The sequence below is a fragment of the Hirundo rustica genome, chromosome 10, assembly GCF_015227805.2.
Source record: "Hirundo rustica isolate bHirRus1 chromosome 10, bHirRus1.pri.v3, whole genome shotgun sequence".
Lineage (NCBI taxonomy): Eukaryota > Metazoa > Chordata > Aves > Passeriformes > Hirundinidae > Hirundo > Hirundo rustica.
In genome coordinates, this window is record NC_053459.1 from 10,177,392 (window position 1) to 10,201,947 (window position 24,556).

Genomic DNA, 24,556 nt, shown 5'->3' on the forward strand with positions numbered 1-24,556 from the left:
GTGTAGCATTATTTCTGTGCAGTAACATTTACTGGATGAAAATGTACACGTTGTGTCTTGTACACAGATGAGGTGTCCAAAGCAGTGTGCTTAAAGGTGAGTTAAACTCTAAAATTTTCACATGCTTCATTTGGATGTGTTTCTTTGTGTCTTTGTGATGAAGCTTGCTGTTGTAGCTCAGGTGAAGTGACCTGTCACACAGGAGAATATTAGGTGAGGTTTGGATAGAGTATCTGTCATGACGCTGGAAGCACTGTGAAGGGTTGTTACTGAAGAGAAGGTTTGCAGCAAAAGACACCTTATTATGGGTAACTAATGACAGGCTCAGAACAAGCCTTTGTTGTGGTCTGAACAGAGTGTAACAGCAGGCCAAGGGACCACAGATGTAATAGCCCTCTCTTTATTAAAAACTGATGTATATCAGTAAGCTCCTGTGGAATATTAATTTTTTTTTTTTTTTAATTTACAGAAATATTTCCTGCCATACTAGAGTGAAATTTGTAAAAGGAAAAATGTCTGGCTTGTCTTCCTCTGTAACAGTAATAAGGTTCAAGAAAAATATAACTGCATCAAAGTAGTTGGTGTTTTAAACAGAGATAATTTGGCTAAAGTTCAAGTGTAATAGTGGAACTAAGCAAATAATGTAAGTATACTGTGAATACATAAACTGCAAGCTTAAAGGTTTCTGACCAGCTGAAGAATAAACTTCTAACAGCTTTCAGGATAACAGGAGTAATTAAGGTCAGATTGACTTTTTTAAAATGGGATGTGCAAGTCCATTTTAGATAGACATGAAAATTCTTCAAGGTAAGGCATTTCACTTGCAACTGACTGCCTCAATGTCAGGTATGTTTTTCTGGGGCATCTGAAAGGTTTGACCTCTGCTTGTAAAAACATTTATGCTAATGTTTTTGACTTCTGTTGCCTGCCTGTGGGGGTTGTAATTTCTTTTTGTTTGTTTTTATTTTTTGAAACTTTGGAGATACCAAGCAGGAGACAGCTCACAAAACATGCTGCCTGTAAGTTTTCCATATTTAAATGTCTGGTTTTGTCCTGCTAGTATATTTAAAACAGACTTGAAGTCTCTCTCTTTTGTTTCTGATGGAGACTGCTGGACAGAGTGTGGTGTAAGCTCAGTTCCCAGCATTCTCTGGGGAATTCACTAAGCAAATCCCCAGTAACTGGAGGTTTGCAGGATATTAGTGACAACCTTACTCTCACCACTGTATTTTAGCACAGTGTAAGTAGTTGTAACTCTTCCCTGTTCACCAACTTTGACTGTTTTGGATAGTTAGAGGTAAATGCAGTAGAGAGTGGGGAACAGCAAGGGTTCAGCAGGGATTGTGGAATACTTAAAAATGCTTAGTGCAGAGAACTGGACCAAATCAGAGATGTCTTGTCAATGACATGAAAAGTGTAATGAAAGTGCAACAAATCTGTGCCCTCTTCACTTAGAGTGGTGTAAATTAGGCTTTGGGCAAGGGCTAATGAGATCTATAGAGATTGTTCTAATCCAAATATTGCTGCTAAGATACTGAAACTGATTGAAGTGTGCAAGGCATACAGTTTAGAATGTTCTGTAGAAGTAGTGGAATACCTTATTTTTCATAACTTACTTAACTGCAGGTAAAAGGTTTGCAACTTGTAACTGTACGCAAGTGCGCCTCTTGAGTCTGTGTTCACTGATTTTAGGTTTGTCAAATCCCAGAGAGCCTGAAGATCTTGTATTGTTTTGAGTCTTCTGTATATTGAGCATAAACTGACACCATAGGTGTTATGTTGGTTAGGTTTTAAAAACAGATTTATTTACAAAATTAATTCTTCACCACTGATTTTAAATGCTTTTATCCTGGAAATCTCTGCAGTTGTTCCCACAATTGTTCATGCAAATAGTGTAGTTGCCTAAAAGCTGTATTTTTATGCTTTAGCATCAAAGTGTTTTACTTGATAACTTTAGGCTCCTTATACTGAAGTTAATATGGAGACTTCCCAGATTAGTCTTCAGTCCTAAAACATCAGCTGTTACAAATGTAAGATGCTACACCTGCAAGACTATCCTGAGTAAGGCAGATGTGTGTTGAAAAAGTGTTAAGTTTTCCGAAGGCCTCTCCGACAAATTTTCCAACAGCAGTTGTCTGGTACAACTGCTTTAGTTTCACTGGGCATGCCTGATGGTCTTCTGTCAGTAATTAAATTGTCTTAAATTGAAATACTCAGTAGAAGGGAAAGTCCTAAGGTTATTCTGTGAGTTCCACCGGTGTGAGGTTCAGGCATCTGTATGTCCTTGTGCTCACTGAGCTTTAGTAGAAGTTTGTATGTCAGATCGCTAAACTTGAATTAGAAGACAGACTGAGGAATGTTTGTATTAAACTGCTGGTGAAGAAAATGGACCAAATGCATCATCCTGTTGACAAAGCTCTCTCTGCAGTAGGCTCATGAACAGCCTGCTTTAACCTGGACCAGTTTTGCTTGACTGAACGTTTCTTTCTCCTGATTCGTTGTCCAGATGATGGAACCTTCTGCATTGTTGCTTGTAATCACTGCTTTTGTCTCAGTTGTTAAGGGGCAGAGCTTTCAGCAGCCACACTTGCATTTTGGCATTTGATGGAAATTATGGTGTACATGCTTCTGATCAGGAAAATTCCAGCTATGACTGTAAAGTAGCTGCCATAAATGAGAAACTGGGAAATGGAGGTGGGGAAGAAGAAAAGTTACCTAACATAAACACCAGTTTTTGACTCTAAGGGGTGTCCCTCCACTGCTCCCTTCCCTATCACTTATGCCCAGAATAATCCCATCTTGAGAGGACTCAGGAAGTCTGGACTGCTTGACTCGACACTATAGAAGTTCTGTGGTTGTGAAAGGGGAGAGAATGTTCTGTTACGTACTTCCCCACCTCAGAAAGGGAGGACAGGTGTCCTGCACTTTGTCTCTTCTCTGGAAGCATAAAATCTAGAACGCTTGGACTCATTCAGTGTCTAAGTTTAAACTAATTTTAGAAATTTAACGGGGAATTGCAATGAGTTAATTTTCAGAATTACAGTGACTTTAAAGGTGCATCTGCTGTAACTGTGTAACTTAGAATTACCCGTAGATTGTACGGGTATCTTCATCTGGCATCCTGCTTCTGGTTAGGGTATTTTGACTATCAACTTGTGAATAGTAAGTCTTCAATTTACAGACTGTCGAGAGTAATGTGTGGTCACCTTTGTCCTCTGTTCTGTGAACACAGAATATTTTCCAGTCATCCCAGTTATTGAGAGGCCTAGAGGACAAGCAGGTTGTAGTAGTTCAAGCCAGTTCACTTTAACCCTTTTCCAGGTGAGTAACTGTCCTGAGTTTGCATATTACTGCAGGCTAATCTTGGAGTAGAACCACCTGCTTTCTATGGAGAGTAGGGGAACTAAGCAGTGGGACTCAGTGGCTTACCTGAGTGCTGATATCCAGTCCCAGACCTCTTGAATCTACTACAACAACAGTTAAAATTGTCTGAATCACCAGTGCAACAAAGTTGTTGAAGCCAAACATCAAAGCATAACGCTCCATGCTGAGGTTGACAGCAATCTGAAACCTGACAGTGAATGCACAAGTTCACAAAACTGGAGAGCAAGGATGGATGGATGCACTTTACTTATGGGGACAGTTTAATGTGCACAGTGCACTCTTCAAAGGACCGTGTCACTTCTGTCTTGGCTATTAAGCTTCATTTTGACAGAAATTTCTTGGCTTTGTGAGTTTTGTGCATTTTATTTACCCTTGACTCGAGTGAATATTTTTGCTAAATACTTGTGTATATTCATTGGATCTCTTTGGGAATACTCATACATTGATCATTGAACAGCCAAGTGCAGAAGTTACCTTGTTCTGACTTGGAGTGTACTATGGTAATGGTCGAGTCATATAATTTTACCCAGTTTTATACAGGCTAGAAACAATGTATGCTGCTGTCATAACCTATTTAAATTTATACCTAGGGAAATGTCCAGTAAAATACTGATAAATATAAAAATTTGACAGATTTAAGTCAGTATAGTTAGAACTGCTGGATGTTACTTACGTTGCTATTGTTATAAGGAGCATATAGCAAGCTTTAAATGCAAGGTAGCCAGTGTAACATGCCCAGATGTTGTCAGTGAAGTGCATAAGAAGCAGAGAACCAGCGTCCAGTGCAGAGAAAATTGCCAAAGCCAGTTCTCCAGAGAGATCCCAGTTTACTTTGACACATCCAACTGCCATGGATGTTGCTGAACCTAAAAATTGAAAAGTAGTAATTAAAATTTCAAAGCATTATCATTGAGAGCCATTGCATAACTGTCATTGGATTATGCCAGAAGCTCTTCATCTTGGTCACAGTGGGCTTTGCTAATGGTGTGGGTTATATTTCTTGTTGGGGTGTGGGAGTCTTCCATTAGTTTGGATGTTTTCCTCCTTGCCTTTCACTGACTGAAGTGCTCTGGGGAAGTGTCTCATGCTTAAGGCTGGAGGCAGCAGTGCACAATCTATTGTTGCTCTGTTTTTAGACAACTATGAGCAAAGAGAACAATCCCACCGAGCATTTTCTGCCAAAATATGTATAATGAGTTTAGTTACTTCATGTGAAGTTCTTTATGGAAAGAAAATCTGTAGCACTTCATGCATGCTTTTTTGAATGGAAGGATACTTTCAGTTTCTAGTGAAAAGCCTTATGAACTGCATTTGTCAATGCCTTATTGGCCATCACATGTAGCAAACCCCTTACTCGAGTCTGTTACAGTGTAGTAAACCCCATGTTTGCAGGCGAGCTAGCACAAAAACTGGACTTTGCTTGTATGTGCTCTTCATCAGAATTCCAGAAATTGGAGCAAACCAACCCTTTGGTCCATCCCTGCCATGAGCAGTGGTTCCCAGTGCTGTGAATGCATTCTGTACTCTGAAACTGTATCAAGTGCCAGAGGGTGTAAGTGCAAGAAAGCCTTTGGGAACACTAGTCAAAGCAGTAGTCAGAAGTTCTGTGGTAGCTTCAGTAAAATGGATTTTCATGCTGATTGCAGGGAGGAAAAGTAAACTGACAGTTCCCTGTAGAAGTGTGGGATACAGCTCCTGGAATGTTAGGAGGAGACAGCTCTGTAAATGGGAGCTCAAAAAGGGGGCTGTATTGGTGCTGCACAGCTTAGTTTCACTTTACCCATATCCTCCTGTTCTCTGGCTAAAGAGAAATGGAATTAGGGTGGACCAGGTAACAAGTGAGAGGTGGAATGGCTGAGGTTGGAAGAGATGGAGATCACATGGCCCTGCTAAATCTGAGTCAGCTAAAGGAAGCTGCTCAGGATGATGTTTAGGTTTTGACTCTCAGATGGAGAGTCTACACCTCTGGGCAACCTGTTCCTGTTCTAAATCACCCTTGGAATAAGAATGTTCTATGTTCAAGTGGAATTTTGCTTGATTTTGTGCCCCTTGACTCTTGTCCTGTCACTGGGCACCACTGGGAAGAGCCTGGTTCCATCCTCTTTAGTCCTTCCCTTCAAGTCTCTATGCACCTTAATAAGATTCTTTGTTTTTCAGGGGTAAACAATTACAGTGCTCTCAGCCTTGTCACATCACAGAAATGGTTTCACAAAATATTCTAAGTTGGAAGGGACCCATAAGGAACATTAAGTTGAACTCTGAAGCGAATGGCCCATACACGGGTTGAGCACACAACCTTTGTGGTGGCAAACTTGCCCATCAGCATACAGATGTAGTCACAGAATATTTGTTAAGGAGCACTTAGACTGGATTGATTTTTAATCTAATTTCTAAATAGACATTTCACAGTATGCTCTGAGTAGTATTTAGAGCAGTGTCTCTGCTAACATGTTCTTTTAATTCTTAAACCAGCCAGCTTAAGGTTTATTTGAGGGAGGAATATGCAAGCTATCATTGTACAGGGTATTGATGTGCTTACTTGGGGTTAGATACATGGTCTAAACAGCTGTAAAATTTAAAACTCTTAAAACATTCCGGCAGAATGAGTCTCCTCTAAGAAGGAAAAGCTTCTTTATATATGTGTTCTAAGACTATTTTTGAAGAGCCCACTCTGTAAAAGTTTATAGTAAAATCATACTTGGTGCAATGTTTCTCTCTGACTGTTTACTTTAGTCCTCATAGGAGATGAAAAGGCAGCAAACACATTGCTGAGGAACCCTCAGCACAGGATGGGTTACAAGTACCTGCTAATTCTTGCTTACCCAGGAAAGTTGCTATAGCTTCGACAGCTCCGTTGTACACTGCGGAGCTGTGCGAGGGGGCTCGCAGGTCCCAGAGCACCTGGACGTAGTTCACGACCTGGTTAAAGCCGGCCGTGGCCAGAGCCCACCACAGGGACCAGCAGAGGAGTTTGCGGGAGCCGTAGCAATCCCGCAGGTCCCTGCCCAGCCGCAGCAGCGCGCCGAGCCCGTGCCTGCGGGGCCGGGCGTTCCCGGCCGGGGGCTGCGGGCTCCTGGCAGCAGCATCGGGGCTCGGTTCCTCCTGGCAGCTCCCGGGCCCGTGGGCAGCGCCCGCGGCCGGCTCTTGAGCGGGCCCTGGCACGGGCTCAGGGGCATCTTTCCTGTGGAAGAACATGCTCCTCTGGGGCGTGGGCAGGAAGAATGCGCACAGGAAGGCCAGGGACACGGAAGCCAAGGTAATGGCGTTGAGGTGGAAGTAGGAGACGTGTCCTAGGGACACCAGCAGCTGTCCCAGCACGGCGGCCGCGGTGGCTGCCACCAGGGTGACGCTCCTGCAGTAGCTGGTGACCCTCTGGTAGTGTTGGGTGCTGACCACGCTGTAGATGTAGGCGTAATAGGCCACCTCGGTGGCCGTGACCGTGCCATAGAAGAATTCCACCAGCTGCATGGCCACCACTCCATGTGCAAAGAGCAGCAGGAGCCAGGTGACGATGAGGCTGATGCCCTGCAGGAGGAGCACGGGCTTGTAGCGCACGTAGTCTGTGAGCAGGAACACTGGGAAAAGGAGAGCGAGGTAGGAGTACGTCCAAACGGGCAGAATCTGGTTGGTGACCTACAACAGAAGAGGAAATGTCAGCGATTTTATTGTTGAGGAAAGGAAGCTCATGTATTTTAAATGGTGGTGTAGAGGGAAGTTTTTTGAAAGGTTTTTAAAGGTACTGTGTCTTTGTCTCAGAGATAAGTCTCTCTAGTATCAAACCCTATTCTCTACAGGAGCTGAAAATGAAGGCCTGTTTTAACTTTTCATGTAAGTCATTGTATACCTTTGCTCACCTCTTTCTCTTGTAAGGTATAGAAAGAAAGCATGTGCCTCTTACAACGGGGAACCGGAATTGCATGTAGTGTGTAGCTGCTACCAGGATACTGCACCTTCTGTGGTTTTTTCTGATTTATAGTATAAGGAGTAAGGAAGTCTTTCAGTAAGTTAAGATGGACTTCAATATGTAGATGGTCTGTGAAGAAATTCTTTTTTTCAAAAACAGAGTTTGGATTGGAATGTGCTGTTTGTGATTGCCACTGAAGCTCAGTGCTTGCCCAGGCAATTTGGGCACACTTTTAGAAAGGTATCCCTCTTTTAGATGCCCATCACAAAGTGACCTTTCTCTTTGACTCTAAGTTGCCTGTTTTGGGGAGCTCTTGCCCAGTAATTGTGGGGCCAGCTGAGGTATCCCTTCCTGATCTCTGCTTAAGCAATTAGACTAGAAAGGAACTCTATCAAATGCTGGAGGAGTGCTTTTTACTTCTGAACAGGTAACTGGAGTGAGTTGCATGGTGAGCAGCAGATTCACTGTATCTTTATCTTTCTGTGTGACTTCTTTATTTCTCTGAACTTAGAATTACCTCATGGAATTAACTCACTGGAGGTGAGTGTGGCTGGAAGAGACAATATCTGTACTCTGCTTGGTTTTGAGTTAAGGATTCTTGCTGAAATCAGAATTAAGGCATTCTATGATGCTATCTGTGTGATCTGTATAAGAAATAATGCTTTCCTTTGTGGTTAAAAAAATAATAATAAAAAGGGGGGAGAAAAAAACCTCTCCCTGACAACTTAAACCACAAATACCTTTTTTTAGCAGAAACCTAGGGTTCACAGTGTGCTGGTAGATTCTGCCTTAACATTTGCTACTGCACATCAGGAATGACTGTTCTCCATATTAGCTGTATGTGGGTGTAGCAAGCCTGTGTTTTCTAATTATACCGTTAGCTCTGTGACTCAGCCACGTGTTCACCATGTCCCCCTTTTGTTGGGAGGTGTACTCCTGAAGCAGCCAGTGCTGAACACAGGAGCAGGGCATGGCAACTTGGAGTGCATGCTTTGTCAAAAAAACCCAATTTTTTCTGAATGTGAACCTAACCTCCACAGGTTAATGAATGCATGAAATATAGGGAATGTAGGAAATAAACATAACAGCTCATAAGGGGAATGCTGCTTAGCTTTCTTAAGATTTGAAATCAATGCTGTAAGTGTAATCAAATTCCATGGAAATTATAAATAAATGTCTCCTCCAGGGTGGAGAGAGGAACTAGCCAACCTGATTTTGCCAAAAATATTAACCATCAAAGGGGTTTCAAAGTCCTAAGAATGTAGGGACTTTAAAGTTCGGATCTCCTGCCAAAGAGGTGACTCCTTACTCTTTTCCAGAAGCATCTTAAATATGGGAATCTAGATAAAATATTCACACTTCATCATCCCTTCAGTTACTGCTATAAGGCCTAATGCTTAAGCATTTTAGTTACTGCTTAAGAGAATAGTTACATACCTCTTCAATCGTTAGGTTTTTGTCTGGTCCTGTTAGATAGGGGGTGAGAAAAGATTCTGATGGCCTCATTGTGGTGAAAAATCCATTTGCACAGATGATCACCGTGGGATAAACCCAGCTGTGGCTTACAGCTCCCTTCCAGCAACCCATAGTCTACCTAAACAAAACAAAAAGGTGGCAAAGGAAGAATAGATGCTCTTCACAGTTGGTAAAAATTCATTTTCAAGTTTACTTTTTAACTAAATCTACACTCACTCCCCTGCAACCATAACCACCAGTGAGGGCTGTGGTGGTGGCATCTGTGTGACATCCAAGGGCTGCCTGCAGAGGTGACAGATGTCTGGCAGCTGTGCAGATGTAACCAAACCGCTGATCTCAAGCTCTCCTGCACTGAGCTGCATGCTTGGATCTTCTCTTAGGCAGGGGCACCTCTTGCACTTATTCCTGAGGCTGAGATTCTTTGCTTCCACATATTCTTGGTAAGTGACGAAGAGTGTGCTCAGCCTGGAAACCTTGACTAAGTCATGTAAAGAATTTATTGCACATGTTGCATAGTCTTTTAGACAAAAGCAGTTAACCAAATCTGGGACTAGGAGTGGGTCTAAGCTGCACCCAGGCTCCTTTCTGAGAGGAGTTTAAAGCCCAATGACTTAGCAGGAGGAAACTCTGACAGTTTTGCTCGATTCTGTCATCTCTGAACTAAGTCAAGCACACTTTCGTGTGGAGTTTTGTTAAACCGCCGTCACATTTACCACTGAACTTTGTTATATTGATAAAGGGCATTGTCACTTCTGTCCTGTGAGTGACGGGTGTGGCTCCAGCTGTGCCACGTGCCTAAGCCAATGTTCCCCTCACTGAACCTGCCTGCCATCACAGCTGCAGCTTGTAAATGAGCAACTGGGATCAAGGTGCATCAGCCCTTGTGAACTCTCTATTGTCTGTCAAAGGTTGTTCGTAGTGACGTGCTTGGGGCTGAGTGGCTGTGCTGTAGCAGAATAAAGTTCCATTACATTCTCATTTCTGAATAAATGAGTGGGTGGGCTGTGAGATTACAGCTTGTTCCCTTTGCTCGAGGTTTTTTTCTGTTGATTTGCATCCTGAGTACCCAGTGATAAAATGACTGTGCAAGAGTTCTTGATGGCAATAAAAGCCATAAGGCAACTCCACCCATTGCAACCTCAGTTTCTTCAAAATGCTTTAACACTCACCATGTTTCTTGTACTCCAGTCATTGGAGAGGGTAAAGATGCAGAAACTATCTGCTTGTGGTACCTGCTCAGATTCAGAATAGAGGATGATTGACTTCACTTTTGAAAGTGATGACCAAAAGGAAGAGGAGGCTTGTTTCTTCAGTGTAGTTGGCAGCAAAAAGAAGTTTAAAGAGATTTGGTCTTTTAAGTTTATTTTACTTGTTTTCTGTTAAAAAGTCAATTTATCTGATCCTGAAAACAAGTGAAACAGTTTTCAATCATAAGCAAATGAAAGCAAAGCACTAGCTGATGTTTAATCATGCTGCTACAAGATGTGCATCTTAAATTGTTGAATTCCACTCTATAGCAGGCACTTTTGAGAAAGTGTTTCTACTTGCACTGAGACGGTATTCATTAAAACTTAGTATAAATCGTATGTTATAAAGACAGTATTCCTGTGACCTCAGAGGAGTGCTAGAGAAAGCAGCCCTAACCTTGTAACTTGATTTTAAAAATTGCTTCTCATCTTTTTCTTACAAATAATTGTAAATAAAATATAGTATCTAGTATCTTTAACTCAAGACCTTATTTGAAATGTGTTAAAAATATAAAAATTAAGCCCTGGGCTGATCAGTAACATCTGCATAAATCTTGTATCACCTCCAAATGCACAGAGCAAATGAGTAGCCAGCACCCTCCCAAATAACTCCAAAGTGATGAATTACCTGTCAAGGGTCTGGTTGTGGTGCATTTCCTGTGGATTAAGGTGCAGTTCTTCCTTAGGATGACTTTGTCTTGCAGAAAAGTCAGAAATCACCCTTTAGAGCTGCTTGTACTCAGAATTTTTTGTAGCCTTTGTTCCAAAAAGTTCTTTCTAAACTTGATAAAATTATCAGAATTTAAATAATTATAATATCAACCGGTTATAGCTGTTCTTTCTTGCAGAACTTGTCCATGAAGATTGCAGGGAAGGCGTTCTTTACAGGTTTTGTAAGCAAACTGAGTTCTATTTTTAAGATAAAACTATAAGATTTACAGTAGCTAATGATTAATAAAACCTGTTGTGGCAAGAAAGCAATAATTGCGTTCTTTCTGTTAATAAATACCTTTAAAAGCTCTGCTCTCTAATTCATGGAGACAGAGCACCAGTTTTACAGTTTGGGCTAACAGTGTCCCTATCCCATGCATAGCACCAGGGCCTCTGGGCTCATGGGGTCTGCTGTGACTGTCCTGGCTTTGCAGGGACATCAGATACTTCCTACTATTAGTTGGCCAGAAATTACTTCTGGTTTTTGGTGACAGATTTGTAATTTAAGGACAAATGGATGAAATTAAACTGATAAATCCAGGTTCTAAGCTAAAACATTAACAGGCTTGCTTCAGAGAAATGCTGCTGCTTTACTTTCCTTTACCATTTTTTTTAGACTCTACTGCCTGCATCTTCCAGGGTTCATCAAAGGCTGGAGTTCACGCTGAAGCCTGTTGGTAGGACATGTGTTGACCCTGGGAGCAGATGCTGAGGCTCTGGCAGGAGGGGCCCTTTGTGAGCTCGACAGAGCCTGGTCTGGTCCTGCAGGTACAGAAGGTTCCCTCAGTGCTCAGGTGTGTGGTGCAACCAGGCAGGCAAGTGCTCAGGGGAGCCAGGCCTGCCTCTGCCCTTCATCCTCTTCTGGCCAAGGGCTTCTGAGACAGGGAAAGAACCTTGGGAAGGGTAGGGGCTGAAAGGGCTGCTGGCTTGTGTTTCTCTGGTAGCCCCCTCAGTGCTTGGGCAATACCTGCATGCTTTGAATACAAATACACTGCTCCTTCCTTGTTTGCTCAGACTGGCCTTATCAGCTTGCTGGACTGTATCTTCACGGAAGATTTGTGCCCAAACCCACTAATTTTACAAAGGTGATTAGTGGTGTATTTAGAGGGGGTTGCAGGTATGGGGAGCTATGGAGGAATGTGCCCATGTTTGAGTTCCATGTTTGCATGGAAACCTTTAATACTCTGGAAGAAAGACAAAAAATACTAAAAGCTGCTAGGAGAGGTGGATGTGTTGAGAATTTCCTTTTCCCACAGAACTAGACAGCCTGTGGTTCCAGCCTTCCTTGTAACATGCCAGGTCTCAAGTATCTCCTCTCCAGAGTGTGTGTGTGCAGATACACAAACACACAGGTACATGTGTACATCTTACTCTTCTAGAAACCTCTATTGCTGGGTGACTTCTGATTTGCAGCTGAAAACCCAGGATAACATAAGGCCTTTCTCCTCCTAACACTCCTAAGAGCTGCCTTCTTCCTCCCCTATTTCCCCCATAATGCTTCCTGCCAGCTTCCAACCTCAGAACCATTATTTTGGAGATTAGGGAGAATAGAAATTGATACTTTTTTCTTTAAAGTCTTATCTGTTCTCTGAAGATGGTATTCCCTAAAGCTGCGAACCAAGTACATTGTGTCTGCTTGGGTCCTTTGCTCCTCAGTGGCATCCTACAGACAGAGAGCAGTGAGCTCTAGCCAGAACATAAGAATTTTTATGGTTGGTTGTAGCTGGGTTTTTTTAGCTCTAGTCTACTACTGGCATTATGTTTTTTAACAACGGCAAAAAGTTTCACATGTTAATTCCTTTCCATTTGTCAGATATTGCATGGAAATATTTGTTTGCTTTCTGCACCAAAGGCAGCTTGAGACTATGGGGCTAAAAACACGAAGTTCCTGTTTTTAATTTAAACACAAACTCTAGTTAACTTCTAGTCCAGGACTGACACCTAGTTCTAGACTGAATGCCTCAACAGAATATTGCTGTTTACAAGGAAGAAGAGTAAACATAGTCCTTTCTCTCCTGGATCCTGTCCCTGTTTCTTCAGGCAGGAGCATCATGCCCTCAGTTCTGCAGTAAGAAAAGAACTCTCACTGGAGACTAAGTGCACCTCCTACTTTTATGACTGCATTGGTTAAACCGTTCTGCTTAGAGCAAGTTTACAACAGAGAAAGTCCCCACAATGCACAGTAATAAATAAAACCCCTAAAATTTAGCCAGGTTCATTCTGTCAGATCCTACTGGTTCTTGTGACTTCAAACAAATTGCTTCTCTCCCGCCCTCCCTTGCCTCTGGGCACTTTGTCCAGTTGCAGTGTGTGACAGTGTTATGAAAAACTGGTATGTCTGTACACATGATAGCTTGTGTCTCTACCAGAAAAAATATTATTCTGTAAATGCTTAGTGGGTTTTTTATTAGTTAGATGTAGATATTGGAAGCTAGAAGCAAACAGCAGTACAGAAATAAATTCAGCATATGGATATAGTTCATAATAAATTAGACATCCAATATGCAAACTCATTTCTAGTCTCTTTTTTCTTCTGGACTGTCTTTTGGACTAAATTAGCTGTAGGACTTGAAGCTTCTTGACAAACTCTGAGATGCTGATCCTGCTAAATTCTTGGCCAAGATCAGTGGACTTCCCTCACTTGGCACTCAAAAGCACACATGATGCTAGCTGTTTGTTTCAGTTATAAATCTTCTTGGATAGTCCTGTTAATATGGAATTTTCCTCTGTGGAATCAGCTGTATTTCTCCACAATGTCCTTCTCTGGTTTGAGTCTGTGCTACTTCAGTCCCTTGTTATTATTTCTTTTCCTGCTGAAAGAGGAAGACAGTCCTGAATTTGATTTTACTGAAAGCACAGCAAAAGAGTGGTGCTCTTGCGTTTTGTTTGGGCCCTGAAGTTATTCCCTTCTTGGCAGAGATTGCTGTGAAGTCAGTACAGTGTTTGTAGCTCTCAAATGTGGGCCAAGTAACAACTGTGACGTAGCAGTGTTGCAGTGAAACTCCCGGGACAGGTTGTGCAAGCCCTGCTTTTTGCAGCCTGCATGCTCAGGGCTGTGAGATGAGACAGGAGACGCCTGTCCCCCATCTGCCTGCACTGGGTATGAAAGAATAGAATGATGCAAAGATGATCTTTTCTTCCTTGGTTCAGAACAAGGGCTGTGCAAAGGGGAGTCAGACCCTTCAGCCACTGCATCGGCAAATGTGACACGAGCAGCTTTGCCAGCGCGGCATTCAGGAGCTACAATGGGCAAGGCAGGGTGAACTCTGCTCTCTGCCATTGTGCAAGGGGGGATGCAAAGGTGGTTGCTCAGATTCTGTGTATAAATTACTGCCCTAAAGCTATTTATGCGAATGTAAATAAGAATCTAAAGCTACTTATCTTTTATTCTTGGCACAGTGCCATCCTGGTGAGCTTTCTGCTGGCATATGTTGTGATGACGTGCTGGAATGATTCAGTGTAGCTTTTCAGGGCTGAGTTGAAGGTTCTTCTGCTGTTCCCTGCATGTTGCTCTTCCCTGCTGGGAGCCCTTCTCCCAGGAGAAGCCCTCCTCCAGCCTGCCTGCCTCCTACAGCTGTGTCACGTAGCTTGTGACAATCTGCTCTCTTGACTCGTGCTCAGCCCGGTTCAGCTGCTCTGTGCAAGATCTTGCTATTTTCCTTTGGCATTTGCATGAAACCAGCACACAAACGCTTCTGATCATGAAAATCCCATGTATGACTACGAAGTAGCTGCCATAAATTAAAAACTGGAAGAGGAGGAGAAGAAGGCAGAACAATTAATGAAAAACACATTAGAGAAATGCTGTTTCTTCTGAAGATGACAGTCACTCTGATTTTCTTTACTTGTGTTCTGGCAGTTTCTCTACATTTTAGTATTTTGCTTTGTGATTAAGCAAACTCTCAGCTGTTCAAGTATAGAGCAGATAATTGTGAAATGAAGAACTGCCTCTTTCTTCCATTCCTTATGCCTCTTAATAAATGTCAGATGGGGAGAGGGATAAGAACAGGATTACTTTTCTATTAGTGCAAAATGTAGAAGTAGCTTCATTACCCACATGGTCATGAATAATCTGCATGAAGAGCCTGAGTTCATCCTTGTTTTGCTTTTGCACATTTCAGTAACTGTCACCACAATGGCTTCAATAAATAAACTTTGATTTTATATCAGTATTTCCAACAAAAGTGGCGAGGCTATTTATGAAGTCCTACATATACCTGTCCTTAATTTTAAAGACTTAATATTTGATTCAATCTTTACCCTTCCAAAGTCACTTTTGCCTTCTCTATGCAGTGTGAATAGCTTTGGTCTTCTTCAGATCCATTAAAGTAGAAAGCTGCCCCAGCTGAGAGCCCATCTGAGAAAATGCAGAAGTCAGAAAGTTTCAGTTGACTTCAACACAAGTGACATTGGGTTGACTGAAGTTAGGGACGCTGTTGTGAGATAGGATATCCCATCCTAAATGAAGTGCCCAAGCTATGGGCAGAAGACTCTTGTACGTGTTGAGATACAGGGCAGGTTTGCTCCTGAACTGGAATTAGAAGTTACTTGAGCTGAAATAACTCAAATAATCCAGATTATGCCTCATAGTCCTGAACTCCCATTTTGCATCTGACAAAACCAGTCTGAGCTTTTGGGAAGAGAGAATGTTACTCAGTGTCCTATTAACTACTAAAACTGGTCAAATAACAGGGCCTGGTTTATTATGTTCTGTTGTATCTCCCTTTAAAAAGTCACAGACCAGCATCTGTAATCCTAAATGCATTAAAAGGCAAAAAGGAGGAATGTCTGCAAATTATGAATGATGATGAAGAATGAAGAGATGTCTGAATTTCTATAGAAGAAAGATAATTCCATTGTCCTTTGGCATAGGAATTTTGAAGATGACTTGGCTGAGCAGTGAATAGGAAGTAAGGTAACTGCACTTACTTGAGTCACTATGTCCAGTCCCAGGCCTCTTGAATCTACAACAACTATTGTGAGAATGGTCTGGATCAGCAGAGCAATGAAGTTGTTGAATCCAAACATCAGGGCATAGCGTTCCATGCTCAGATTGACGGCGATCTGGAACCTAACGGGAAACTGGCGGGTCAGTCACTTCCCACTGGGAAAGCTATTGCTGTCTGTCAGTCAATGAAGAGAAAATGATTTATGGAGCTGGTGCATCAAGGACAGAGGAAACTGTGTTTCATTTGTTTGTTTGCTTACTTGCCTTCTCTAAAAAAAAAAAAGTCTGGGGTACCATAGCGTATTTTCATGTTGTTTTTTTTTTTTTTAACTGCATGGGCTGCTTTTGTAACCCCCGCTTTCAGATGTTCAGGTAGAATGTCAGTTCTCTGTGCCCTTCCCCTTTATTCCTTCTCTGCCTGCACTGACTGTGCCAGACAGGCTGTGAAGAGTCCAAGGCTGGAAGCTTTCAGAGACCTGGCCAGGCAAAGCTGTGACCTGCTCTGGCACTGGCAGCAGTTCTGCCCTGGCTGGGAGGGCACTGTGAGTATCTTCTAACCCAGCTTTCTGTGGTGATGAGTCACATTTTGCTTTGTGATTTGAGAGTGGATAATGCTGCTTATTTCTGTCAAGAGCCTGTTTGGCTAAATATTTTTACTTATAATATTTTTTTGGCAGTAATCAGAACATCTTTCCTTGTGGTACATACCTGCAAAGTTTCTATACCAACAATTCCTTCAGGACTCATTTTCAATGATTTTAGCTTGGGAGTTTTTTGCAAGATTTTACTTTGTTGGAGTCTTTTTTAGAATATATTGAAATAGTCCAGGTGTAATTCACTATAATGTAGTAACAATCTACCGAAATGAGCTCACTTGCTTCCTTCAAGACAGGCATAACCTTGCCATGCATTATAATGTTAGAATTTTTTTTAAATGATATCTTATTAATTTTGGAGTTTGATACAAAATGCATCCAGTATTTTTGTCGATAATATAGTGTAATATGTCTAAAGACATTCCAAGAAAATTACTGAAGTGATATCATATTTATTACACAGGGTAAAATATTTATTATTAATATTACTGATACAGTTCTATTTCTGACAACAGAATAGCTTGGTCTCCTATGAGATCTCATCTGAGTCTGTATGTCTGATGTTCTTTTTTATTCCTTCTTTACATCTTAATATAATTAATGATTATATGTATAAAATTATGTTAGGGAACACTTTATGTGGAGTCTTTTCCTGCATTCATGCAATTTATGGCATGCTAAAAGGTTTATCAGTAGGGGGTATGGGCATATAGTGATCCTAAAGGATGGCTGTCATTGTATGCTTGTCCCTCTTGTTCACTTGGCATCTTTCATGCCAGGAAGGAGGAAAATGGCTTCTATATTTTGCTGTTCCATTGCCTTTAGTAATAGAGTTACCTTGTACCTTGTTTAATTTCTGCTTAGGTAAATGTTTGATATCCTTTTGACATTTTTTCTTTCCTGGATGTTTGGAAGAATTAAAACAGCATAACTATGCATTTAAGTTTCCTTGTCCTTACCTAAACTAGTTATGTCTAGCATTAGGTCAGTTACCTCTCAGGAAAAGGATGCCCAAAGCAAACTCAAAGTAGGGTCAGTGTCCTGTGCATGATGGCAGCACTGTGATGTTTTGTACTTACGTTGCTATTGTCAGGAGGAGCATATAGCACACCTTGAAAATGAGATATCCAGCATAGCATGCCCAGATGTTGGTCAAGAAGTGCATAAGAAACAGACAACCGGCATCTATTGCAGAGAAGATCCCTAAAGCCAGTTCTCCAAAATGGTCCCAGTTAATCTTCATATATTGTACTAGGAAGGATGTTACTGAGCCTAGAAAAAGGGGGAAAAAAGGTGTAAATATTGTATCTGTTCCACAGCCTGTATGACCAGGTCTTGCCACACTCACATGCCGAAAGGCAATACTGAATAATGAAGCAGAATAGTCTGAAGTTTGAAAGCATTTCTGATGACTTCTGCAGCCGTGCAGACGACTGGGCATTCTAAGACCACTGCATATATCCAATCTCTGCCATTCTGTTCTTAGTGTTTTATTCCACTTCACAGGATAAACTGTAATGTAGAAGGATTCATTATTTAGGTGTCTGTACGCACAGCATGTATCTCTGGGGAGAGAATTAGGAACATGGTTTGGAGTTCAAGAAAGAATTTCTTCCACCTTCTCCTAGTGCACTGCACAGCTAGGGTAGTAAACCTTCTATTGTAACAGTTGAGCTCTGTGCTCAGAGGGCGTAAACTGTCAAAAAACTGAGGTTTGAGGCACCAAGGAAGTATATCCAAGGAATGAGAAAGGTGCTTTTTGTGGGCCTCCTAGAAGATGCATCTGTTGCAAAGTTAAGCCACCTGACTGCCCATCATAAGGGTCCCAGACTATCGAAAAACTTCTGTACTTATACACAGAGAAACAGGCAAGAACACGAGAGAGAGAAACTCATCAAGAAGTAGATACTACAGGAGGGCTTCTAGTTCATTATTCACTCGCTCTATTTAGCTGCCTACTGCAAGAGTAGTATCTGTTTTTTCCTAATGACTGTAAGGGTCACATAAATGAGCAGGTGGGGTGCGGACATGCTTGTTTTTCCTGGTAGAACACACCCCCACATCTTGTGCAAGTTCTTTACAACAGCACAATGTGAGCCAAGGCAGGGTGGTATTCTCTGACGTTACTTTTGATAACCTCCTTTGGCTTGTGTGGTCTGAACATCTGCTCCTGGTACAAGGAGCAATGGCTGACATCAGTATCGTAAGGATTCATACAGTCTTTTTTTTTTCCTGAAGATCTTTGCATCTTGCAATGACTAAAATTTTTCTTTTTGTCTGGTTGCACAAGGATATTTCACTTGAAAAAAATCTTAAGGAGAGGGCTATGTCCTTTTTATGTAAAATTTTTATGGAGAAGTTTTCTAATCTGTGTAAGCTGATAGCATTGTTATGGGAACACTGCAATACTTGTTTTGGGGAAAAGAAACCCCAAAAGCCTCATCCAAAGAAACAGGGGTGCTTCTGAATGGATTTACCAGCTAGATGCAATGTCTGTATGACTTGCACATTTTCTGCACACTGGCAAGATACAGTTATCTGTCTGGTACTAAAGAAAAACCAACATAACTCACATTTGCCCTGTTGTACATCAAAGACCTAAGTCTGGAATGCACAGGGTGTGCGCTGGCTCCCTGGAGCGCCTGCAACAGAATGGCACTTTGAAAGTTTACTAAAGTGAAACTTCAGAGGCCGTTATTGTGATCAGCGTTTAAACACTGACTTACTCAGGAAAGTTGCTATAGCTTCGACAGCTCCGTTGTACACTGCGGAGCTGTGCGAGGGGGCTCGCAGGTCCCACAGCACCTGGACGTAGTTCACGACCTGGTTAAAGCCGGCCGTGGCCAGAGCCCACCACAGGGACCAGCAGAGGAGTTTGCGGGAGCCGTAGCAATCCCGCAGGTCCCTGCCCAGCCGCAGCAGCGCGCCGAGCCCGTGCCTGCGGGGCCGGGCGTTCCCGGCCGGGGGCTGCGGGCTCCTGGCAGCAGCATCGGGGCTCGGTTCCTCCTGGCAGCTCCCGGGCCCGTGGGCAGCGCCCGCGGCCGGCTCTTGAGCGGGCCCTGGCACGGGCTCAGGGGCATCTTTCCTGTGGAAGAACATGCTCCTCTGGGGCGTGGGCAGGAAGAATGCGCACAGGAAGGCCAGGGACACGGAAGCCAAGGTAATGGCGTTGAGGTAGAAGTAGGAGACGTGTCCTAGGGACACCAGCAGCTGTCCCAGCACGGCGGCCGCGGTGGCTGCCACCAGGGTGACGCTCCTGCAGTAGCTGGTGACCCTCTGGTAGTGTTGGGTGCTGACCACGCTGTAGATGTAGGCGTAATAGGCCACCTCGGTGGCCGTGACCGTGCCATAGAAGAATTCCACCAGCTGCATGGCCACCACTCCATGTGCAAAGAGCAGCAGGAGCCAGGTGACGATGAGGCTGATGCCCTGCAGGAGGAGCACGGGCTTGTAGCGCACGTAGTCTGTGAGCAGGAACACTGGGAAAAGGAGAGCGAGGTAGGAGTATGTCCAAACGGGCAGAATCTGGTTGGTGACCTGCAACAGAAGAGGAAATGTCAGTGATTTTATTGTTGAGGAAAGGAAGCTCATGTATTTTAAATGGTGGTGTAGAGGGAAGTTTTTCTCTGAAGGAATTCATAAAATATATAACCACATTGAATCAGCATGGGACTGTTGGGCAGGCAAATGGATCTTGGATCCATTAAATGGATCTTTTATTTATGCAGTCTGCTTCAAATTGTAATCTGCCAGAGCTGCTTAAGTTGTGGGGTTTTTTTTCTCTTTTAATATTTAAAAAAAAACTTTAAACAGTGTTTTCACTTTCTATTTTTACTACTTCAGTTAAAAGAAATCACAGAATAAAATCACACCTCATCTGTGGTCAGGTTTTTATCTGGTCCTGTTAGATAGGGTGTTAGGAAAGGTTCTGATGGTTTCATCATGTAGAAGAATCCATAGAGGCAGAGGATGAGGGTGGGGAAAGCCCAGGTGTTGGTTATCTCTTGCTTCCAGCAGCCCATGGCCTCTACAGCAAAGCTGAGGAGAAAGTTTGTCAGAATAATGATACTGCCCATGCAAGTCCAGAGATCTTGTAATTTATTTTTATTTTGTGGTTTCTGATGCCAAGGGGTAATCTTTAGAGGTTGACTGTTCAAAATCATTTTTATTTATAATGTTAAAGGGAACAGCTATTCCTTATATTTGTCTGCTGCTCTCTTTGTAGAAAGTGCATAAAGAATGAATTGGAAGATCCTTAAATGGGAGATAAACTACCCTGTCATTCCATCTGCACTGACCAAGATAAACACAGGAAAAGGCTTTCTAGATAGAAGTGGCTGAAGACAGCTGAGCACTGAGATTTCCCTCGACACCGTGACTGATCATGCCCAAGCACTTTTTTGAATGACAAGGATACCTTGAGTCTAGCAGATGGGAGCTGCTAATAAATACAGAAAGGATGTCAAGCCAGACTCTCATCTGGAATTATCTGCATGAGAAGTCCATTTTGGATACAGACATCATATTTTCCATTTATAAAAGTGGTCACAGAAGGTTAACAGTCCATGCTAAAATGAAATGAAGCATATATTTTCGTTCTTGTCACCAGGTAAGGTGATGGAATAAATTAAAATTTGCAACTCTGCTGGACAGAGCCCAAACAGAAGTCAAAATGGGTGTAATGGGGACACGCAAAGGAAATAGAAGTAAGTTAATATCCATATTCATGTTAATATAGGCAATGTCAAGAATCTTAATGTGTGCAGTTTATCTTTCGGAGCCCTTTGGAGTTTGCATGTTAGCAGATGGGATTTCTATCACTCTGCTTTTGACTTTTCTTCTGATTTTCTACTTCCCTCCTGATAACTCTTTCCTTTTTTAGGCAAAAAATGAATCTTATAAAAATCTTAAAAATGTAGTAGTGTTTTTCCATACATTTTTTTGTAAAAGCTGAAAGAAGATCTATTCAGCCAAGCCAGTCATGGCCTGATGAGTACATCACTCCAGGCTGGATGGGCAGAGGATCTTTCCTCTAGGATGTGATATGTATAAGGTATTACAAGATGCATTATGCATCTTCTTTTCTTTTCTAACTTCATGCTATGACAGCACATTTTAGTGACAGCCTGACGCACTAACAAATGGGTGCAGATCAAAGGGAATTTGAATTACTTCCTGTGCTGCATACTGGCCGATAGCACGAGCATTACAGGATTTCCAGCTCTCTGTCGGCTCTGCAGTGTGAACCGCTAGATGGCAAGGTGACCCCAGCAAGGCAAAACGAGCTCGGGAGGACTGCGAGACGCCGAGTGCTCCAGGAAGGAAGCATTTCTGCCCCTCCTTCCTCCCCGGCTGTTGTAACACCGGTCTGCTGCAAACGCGGCTTTGGCAGGACCAGTGTGAGCCCTGCCCAGGATGGTGCTCACTGAGTCACCGTAACATCCCCTGGCTCTCCTCTCACGTGGTAACCATTAAAGCCACCCAGCCCCCGGAGCCATGGGAATGCTTCATGTGGTTCTGAGAAAGGCATCGAGAAGAGTGGGGTGGAGAGCATCTCTAGCACTGTAATGAGAAACATTTGTACGAGTCAGTTTTGGGACGTATCCTGGACGTATTTTTCCCTTCCCAGCCTAGATTTTCTGCTCTGGTCTGTTTGCTTACCCCCTGTTACAGGCTGTGTGACACAAGGGCAGCAGGTCTCATGTAGCCTGTGAAAACGTCCCACACCTTGGGAGGTGAGTGGGGCAAGCTGCTGCCTCTGCAGGGCTCGCAGGGTGCTTGGGCTGCCCCTCGGATGCTGCCCGTGGGTGGCAGGGCTTTGCCATTCCGTGCAGGAATTCATGGTTTCAGCTCTACACAGAGCAACTTCAGGTGTGCTCTGGCCGCTGCACCCCTACAGTGCCAGCATGTGCATTGCTTATGGTTTTAGGCTAGACCTGTACCTCTAATCTGTACTTTTACTCTTTGAGGTGCCAGTGTTAGGCTGTAGGTAAAGTCAGGTGAGAAGATTCCCGCTTGATAGAAGGAGCTGTGCAGAAAAAACCCTGTCACTGGTGCTGAGCTGGGAAGGGCAGTGGGTGGGCTGAGGGCTCTCGGGGGCAGCCCACTCTGCCCTTGGGGAGTGGGAGGTGGTGTCACCTCACCTGCCCTGGGGTTTGTGTTCCACTCACACCCTGGCCCTTGGCCAGTGGTGAGCCTCCTCCAGCTCTGCAGCTGCTGTTCCAGCCCTCCTTTCTGCATTCAGACCCACAAACTGACAACCAGAACTCTGACTTGGTGCTTGAGGGCGAGGGATCCAATTTGTTCCTGGTTCAGTCATCCCATGGGGTCAATTTGTCTTTTATAAATCTAGGTTTTTGTTCACTTTTGAAGAGATTTTAGGAAGCCTTGGTGTTGTTCTGCAATAAAACAATGCTCTGTTTCTTTTTTCCTTCAGCAATTCTTGGTGTCAGAGCTGTCAGCTCTTCTACACACAGCCTAACACAGCTCCCCAGCTCCCCATTGGATTGCTCTCTTCTTTCCTCCCACTTTCCCTTGTCATTGCAGGATTTCATATTTCTAAAGTTCATATATAATCATACCTTCTTGCTGGAGCTCTTCCTTTCTTACTTCCAAGGGAAAAGCCTCCTTTTAGTATTCCCAGTCTTACTTCTGGTTGTCCCGTGTGTATTGCAGCTACTGGACTCTGTTTGGGTTTTGTGCTTTTCCTGTTCTTCTGCTATTACAGCTTGCTCTGACACTCCTTTGGAATGGCCTCCAGCTGGCTTTCTTTCAGCATCCTTAAAGGAACAGCCAGATAATCCTGGCCTGTCTTTGCCCCAAGGCAGCAGTGAATCAAGAACCGAAACTACAGTTTAGTGCCTGACTGGCACAAAATCAATAGAGGTAGTTCTGTTTCCAAAGAATTTTGGATCTATTTGACAGTATATTTGGCTTATGAGCCATCTGTGTCTCAAACTGACCTATATTGAAGAGGGAGCAGTAGCTGTGCGTGGGTAGTTACAGAGGTGTGGGCACGCAAATACCGCTGCTGTAAGATTGGAATGCATCCACACCGCTTACATGGGGTTTCAAACTATTCTGAAAAATTTTAAAGGTGAAAAGTAAAACACTTTGCTCTGCTTCCTCTTGACTTATTTGCTGGCAAATTTGTCAGATCTTTTGCTTAGACAGTTCTCACAGTGCTGCTGCAGATGGGGATAGCTGCCCTATAGCCAGCTTCAGAAGATTCTATGGGACTCACAACAGCAGAGTATACTCTGTGAAATGTACAGATTTTCACAAAACGTAAGTTCACAAATCTAGATCCACTCCCACCCTGGTCCCACAGCATGTAGGTCTGGAATGAGTGATGTAATAATTATTTAGGAATATGACCAATACAATAGGAAATTTTATAAATATTTGTAAATAACAATGAATTATCCAGAGGAAGGCAGCATCTTGTTTCACACACGGTAAAATGAAACAGTAACTTTATGGACATGTACATGAATACGAAAAATGTATGACATTCCCTGCTGGATCAGAGGAGTATCTCAGGTGAGCCACCTTTGCCTTCACTCTTGGCCAGATTTTGCAGCCTTTGCCTTCTACCCCTCAACAGTCAATATTACAGGATTAGTGACATTAGAGGAGTCATCCCTGCCTCTTGCCTTTATAACTTGTTTGTTGGCCTTTGTCCATTTCCTCCTGCCTGGGACAGTGCCGTGCACTTATGGAGTCGTAGAAGATCTTGTGGTGGGAGGGAGCCATAGGGAACATCATGTCCCACTCCCTGCTCCTCACAGGACTAACTCAAACTGAACCCTGTGATTCATGGTGCATCATCCAGACACTCCTCGAATGCTGGCAGCTTCTGTAATGTATGTGAGACTGAAAGGAAGGTATTAATTCCTTTGGGCCACGGGTCACTGTCTGACACTGATCCCAGAGCTAACTTGGTTCTGCCTGTTCTATTGACCCTGCAGCTACAGGAGGTGGCAGCCCCTCTGAGAGAACACTGAGTATATCTGCATTTGGTTTTATTCTCACAAACTCTTGTTAAAATGCAGAAATATCTTGAGGGAAACAGTGTTACTTGGGGTTTGCATTGACTTACTGAAGAATCCAACTGAAATTTTTTGACTCCAAAAAAACTTGCAAAATTCTGTTTCCTGTAATGCAGTAATGAGAAAGAATGATTTAAGTAACTTCCAGGCATTGATGTTTGGTTTCTCTGCTTTCAGATCCTCTTTTAACATTTATTATCTCTTCTTTCCCTTAGTCTTCAATCCATCTTGTTTGTCGT

General features: G+C 43.0%; 2 protein-coding genes across 2 annotated transcripts; both read right to left on the reverse strand.

The window, feature by feature from the left end:
• Window positions 1-2,550: 2,550 nt before the first annotated feature.
• On the reverse strand, window positions 2,551-10,770 carry SLC19A3 (solute carrier family 19 member 3). The gene is made up of 7 exons (XM_040074689.1): window positions 10,640-10,770; window positions 9,934-9,996; window positions 8,726-8,882; window positions 6,207-7,017; window positions 4,058-4,250; window positions 3,430-3,571; window positions 2,551-2,681 (listed from the first exon to the last, which is right to left on the reverse strand). Exons 3-7 carry the CDS (start codon window positions 8,873-8,875, stop codon window positions 2,559-2,561), a joined length of 1,419 nt encoding a protein of 472 aa, XP_039930623.1. The 5' UTR covers window positions 8,876-8,882; window positions 9,934-9,996; window positions 10,640-10,770; the 3' UTR covers window positions 2,551-2,558.
• Window positions 10,771-13,157: 2,387 nt separating this feature from the next.
• On the reverse strand, window positions 13,158-22,937 carry LOC120757389 (thiamine transporter 2-like). Its single transcript, XM_040074688.2, has 6 exons — window positions 22,848-22,937; window positions 20,139-20,304; window positions 18,993-19,803; window positions 17,346-17,538; window positions 15,652-15,793; window positions 13,158-14,470 (listed from the first exon to the last, which is right to left on the reverse strand). Exons 2-6 carry the CDS (start codon window positions 20,286-20,288, stop codon window positions 14,291-14,293), a joined length of 1,476 nt encoding a protein of 491 aa, XP_039930622.1. The 5' UTR covers window positions 20,289-20,304; window positions 22,848-22,937; the 3' UTR covers window positions 13,158-14,290.
• Window positions 22,938-24,556: the final 1,619 nt, after the last annotated feature.

Excerpts from the sequence above, each read along its gene's own strand:
- SLC19A3 (XM_040074689.1), bottom strand. The coding sequence starts at position 8,875 with ATGGGTTGCTGGAAGGGAGCTGTAAGCCACAGCTGGGTTTATCCCACG. Across the intron at positions 4,251-6,206 it reads AGCTATAGCAACTTTCCTGG|GTTCAGCAACATCCATGGCA; the intron begins GTAAGCAAGAAT and ends TTCAATTTTTAG. Across the intron at positions 2,682-3,429 it reads GACTGGATATCAGCACTCAG|TTTCTCATTTATGGCAGCTA; the intron begins GTAAGCCACTGA and ends TCCATTTCCCAG.
- LOC120757389 (XM_040074688.2), bottom strand. The coding sequence starts at position 20,288 with ATGGGCTGCTGGAAGCAAGAGATAACCAACACCTGGGCTTTCCCCACC. Across the intron at positions 17,539-18,992 it reads AGCTATAGCAACTTTCCTGA|GCTCAGTAACATCCTTCCTA; the intron begins GTAAGTCAGTGT and ends CCCTTTTTCTAG. Across the intron at positions 14,471-15,651 it reads GACTGGACATAGTGACTCAA|TTTTTAATTTATGGCAGCTA; the intron begins GTAAGTGCAGTT and ends CTCCTCTTCCAG.